At 35.2% G+C, this 4,801-nt stretch overlaps 1 protein-coding gene across 1 annotated transcript; it reads right to left on the minus strand.

Moving 5' to 3' along the window:
• Positions 1-908: 908 nt before the first annotated feature.
• On the minus strand, positions 909-3,426 carry LOC126585255 (probable protein phosphatase 2C 63). Its single transcript, XM_050249659.1, has 4 exons — positions 2,938-3,426; positions 2,388-2,761; positions 1,632-1,868; positions 909-1,440 (listed from the first exon to the last, which is right to left on the minus strand). The coding sequence occupies exons 1-4, from the start codon at positions 3,203-3,205 to the stop codon at positions 1,171-1,173; spliced, it is 1,149 nt and encodes a 382-aa protein (XP_050105616.1). The 5' UTR covers positions 3,206-3,426; the 3' UTR covers positions 909-1,170.
• Between the last annotated feature and the right edge of the window lie 1,375 nt (positions 3,427-4,801).

The raw sequence follows: 4,801 nt of genomic DNA on the forward strand, positions 1-4,801 counted from the left end.
AGTAATACTTGGACTCATGATGAGTGGTGGCTTTAAGGTTATTAGAGAAATTGCTGGCATGACTTTAGGTGCTTTGAAAATTTACGAAAATACTTGACTCGTTCTTTGCAATCACTCATTTTTTTATAGGCCAATTACAGTTTGGTACATAGGCATAAATTTCTTTTGCGCTAATTTTTTTTGTCTCTAGGTGCTTTGAAAATTTACGAAAATACTTGACTCGTTGTATGTAATGACTCATTTTTTTTATAGGCCAATTTCAGTTTGATACATAGGGATAAATTTCTTCTACGCTTATGTTTTTTTTTTTTTTTTCATTCCGTGCGTCAATCCTGTGATTTACAGGTAACAACGAATGACTTCATAATTGTAAGAAGTTGGTTTTTCATCTTCAAACTTGGGCAACTTAGTGCTGTGTTAACAAAATGAGAGTAAATTTGGTTCCCAATCCAATGGCAAGTGCTCTTGCCCGAATTATCTTTACTTCTGTTGCGTTTATTAACACGAGGGTATTGAAGTTATTCATACTCATACCCATTCCTTTTCTCTTATATTCATATACTCATGTTTCATAACTTCCTTCATTTCAAGCAAGTAATATCCAACGGATAAAGAGCTTTCTTCTAACTCTAATCTTATAGTAAATAAACAACTCACAAGTGAAACAACTAACAAAGTCGTAAAATTATCTTCTCAAACAAATGATAACCTAGTATTATAGTTTAGTAGTATTCCTTTTTACTTGCAAGCAAAAGGTCGTAGGTTTGAATATTGTGAACGACAAGTTTGATATCAATTTATTTTCCCACTCCTATCGTGTAAATAATATCATTGTATCAAAAAACAAAAACATTAACAATAATAATCTATCGAACAAATGAGAAGTCAGTCCCATGAAGATACCAGGATGAGGGACGTATAGAGCAGAACTTGTCATTAAAATATTTGAGAGGGGAAAAGGTCACAAAATTGGTACTTCAACTTCTGGAGTTTGCTATCAATCTGCATTCAAACCTGCTTGTATACCTATGCTATTACATTCTTTGTCTAATAGACTGCAACCATTTCAGAAACGAAAAAAAACCTAACCTTATTCACATGGTTTTCCTTTATTGCAGCTACTGAACTAAACTATGCTAATGGTATCAACCATTTAAAGTTTTCTTCGGTTCATGAGATCATGTGATGCAGATCCTGCTCCGCTTTATCCGCACTGACCGAGAAAATATCAGCAGGTGCTCTGGTAGAGCCAACAATGATATTCTTAGATTTACATTTCGAGGAGCTTTTGTGGTCATCAAGATAGACTACTATAACAGTGATGTCATCATGAAAGTGCCGCCTTATTCCCTTTTTGATTTTCGTTATGTCATTGTATCTCATCTCCCTCTTCTTTGCAGCTTCTTCAAGAGCAGCTCTTACTAATCTCTTTGCAATACCCTGCAATTGTTAAGCCGATTTTGTGTCACAGAGATGTCCGAAATATATTTTTACAAATTCAGATTATTCAAGTCCTACTGTTATTATTACTGTAACCATTTATATCTAATTAGCGGAGAAATGAAACTTGGACCACTACATTTTCCTGGTTGCATGTTACTGTATACAATAGGTGAAGTACAGGAACTTACAGCTCTTGGGTTTTTGAAAACAATTTCTACTGCTGCGTCATCGCTCAACTGTTCCCATAGGCCATCTGAGGCAAAGATCAAAAACAGATCCTGTGGCTTAAGGTTCCTTGTAATGATTGAGGGCTCTGCAGTCATCACTGGCCGTTTCATAGGAACAGGGTTCGCAAATTGCTGGTATATGGGGTCTCTGTTAAACTCCGGCTTCTTTAAATAAACATCACCAATAGATCTTGACACCTGAAATAAAAGAACATTTAGACCATATCCTCCATAACATTTAAGTTTTAACTCCTATAGTGCTATCTCTAAACCCACAAACAAAATTGAAATATGTAATTAGCAAATATTTTACGCCTGAAAATATGAAACCAAATATTCACAAGCTCAATAAAGTTTCATAGAGATAAACAAAAGTAACCGCGCTAGAATTACATTAGCTTCAGTTCTATGCTCTGGGGGGGTTGTGTACATCTCATGCATGGAAAACAATCACTTCTAAGCATGGAAAACAATCAGTTCTATGCTCTGGGGGGGTTCCTGGAACATACAACTCTCTTTAGAAATCTAAGAATACAAGGAACAAGTTGAACAAGTTTCATTCACTAAAGACATAAAACAATGTTTCGGATTCACAGTCCGCAAGTTTTTCTAAGGCCAAAATGCTTACTCCTAGATTACCAAATCGAAATTCACTACTTAAAAACTCATAATTTCGCAACAAACATGCATTGTTTCATTAAAAGAATCCCACTGTACCTGAATTATGCCCTTTATCCTCCAAACTCCATGAATATACACCACAGCATGTGAATCATCGGGATGTAGTGCTTCAACCTCCTTCCTGACCTCCTCAACTCCCACATTGTGATCAGTGGACAAGCGTTCTGCCACCACCGGACTCCTCTTACCATCCGAAACTCTCCGGCCAAGGACAGCTCTCGAGTCCCCTAGATTGGCTACATATAGAACATCATTTGATATTGCTCCCACAAGGCAACACGAACCAACGGAAGCAATTTGGGGCATCTTTGGCAAAGATCGCTTCACCAAATGCAAAAAATCTTCTTCAGTGGCACTGAATGCCTTCTTTATCACATCTGCTGACAATCCCCCTTGTTCCATCGCAAATTCTATTAAAAACCCACAAAAAATCTCACAATTTGAACCAAAAAACACAATCAAATTCAAGTCTTTGAATTACCAAACCAATTTCATCATATACCCTTAAACCCAATTCAAACATTCTCATTCAAATATTGAAATTTCTAGTCTTTTGCTTAAAATAAAGCAGAAAAAAGAGCCATACTGTGTAAATATGGGAGGAGATGGTTGTTGACGAATCTAGAAGCTTGGGGACCGCCATGGCCATCATAAACACCAACATACGTTGCAGAGGGCGAGGTGAAGACCTGACCTTGATCCTCCAAATTCGAATTGGCCTGAACCACAGCGATCGAGTAGTCACCGGAGGCGTGGGACTCCAAGTCCATGTGCCAAAGGCCATCGCCTCCGCCCCCACCACCACATCGCAACCTCAAACAGCGCTCGAGCAGCGTGTAGCACGAGCGCAGCATTCTGTCTCAGTTCGTCGTCTCCGTTCGTGTGTTCTGGGTTGCGCTTCGATTTGGGTTTTTTGCAGTCGATGCGTTTGAATTTGATGGGAAAGATGACTGAAATTCGAGAGGTTTTTAGAGAGAGAAAGGGAGGGGAGAGAGAGAGAGATGACCGGGAAATCAAAGTCGTGGGGGAGACGCGTGAAGAGGAGGGAAGCAGAGCTTGCTTAATGTGAATCAGGAATCGATAATCCTACCTTTCATACGCTCAACTCTGCCGCGTTTTTTTTTTTTTTTTTTTTTAATTGGTTACCTTTTTCTTTTTCATTTTGTTATTTTCTCCTTATATTTCGGTCAAAAGAAAAATCTCATATTTCACTCTGTCATTGCGCGGTAAATGCGAATATTTACATTTTGCTAATAAATCACGGTTTTGGGAAAATTCGTTTTTGTGTATTGATAAATTTAATCGTTGAACATTACACTTTACAGCTCGCTCTATGTTCACGCTCTTATCAACGTCAACTTCTTTTATGTTCACACTCTTATCAATAACTTCTTCTGATTTAACGAAAAGCATCCGGTACTGTTCACTTTAACGAAAAACCATATTTTTACACTAAAAAGTCAATTTTGGTACTATTCACTTTACTCTTTATTTTGTCCTTATCATTAAAACTCAAAGTTTTCAAACCATTTTCATTAGTTTTCCTCTTCTTTTATACCTGCACTTTTATCAATGAATTACAAAATTACTCGTGAGTGTAATTTTTATATTTTATTTGTTTTTTCCATTTTAATTTCTCATTAAATTATTAATTTTTTTACTATATTTTAGTGACTCACTTTTCAAACTATTGAAGATTCATTTTGTTCTTGTATTTGTTTTATGCTCTTTTTATACGGTGGTTGTTCCTATTTAAAGACTCCACTAAAATTGTTCTTAGCTAGGCCACAGATACATTGTTTAGTTAAAATATGTATGACTAGGAACAAATCCAATCTTGACATGTATCAAGTTCGACTTTTACTTTCTCCTAATGACATGTTTACTTATTTACGATAAAAAGTTGTAAATTGAGGAAGTTAGAAATGTGCAAGACAGAAAATAAGAATGCGACCAACCACGCCTCAAATCAACATAATTCTTGAAAATTTAGCTATTAGATTACAATAAATAATGTGAAAACAACATATATTTTATTTTGTATGCATTAGTAATCATAAGGCGAATAATTGCAGAACTTGCTCCATGAAATTAATTACGACTTTAGCACCTAAATATAAAAAAGTTATTCACAAATTTTTTAAAATATTTTTGAAATTATAATTAGTTTTTTTTTTTTTTGTGTGTGTGTTTACCGGGAATTTATTGTATTTTGCTTTAATGAATTAGAATACATGCACAGTAACGTACAAACTGAAGCAACTCAATATTTTTTAAATGGAGTGGAATTGACTATACGGTTTGACATATTTTTTTTAAATTAATTTATATTTCAGCGTATGTTTTATCTAATTAAGCTTTACAAACGTTTTGAAAACTTAAGAAAAAATGTTTTAAAAAAATATTGGTTTCTAAGTGATTGGCTGTAAATTTTGCAGATATTATGAATG

This window comes from Malus sylvestris, chromosome 10 (assembly GCF_916048215.2).
Source record: "Malus sylvestris chromosome 10, drMalSylv7.2, whole genome shotgun sequence".
NCBI classification, from domain to species: domain Eukaryota; kingdom Viridiplantae; phylum Streptophyta; class Magnoliopsida; order Rosales; family Rosaceae; genus Malus; species Malus sylvestris.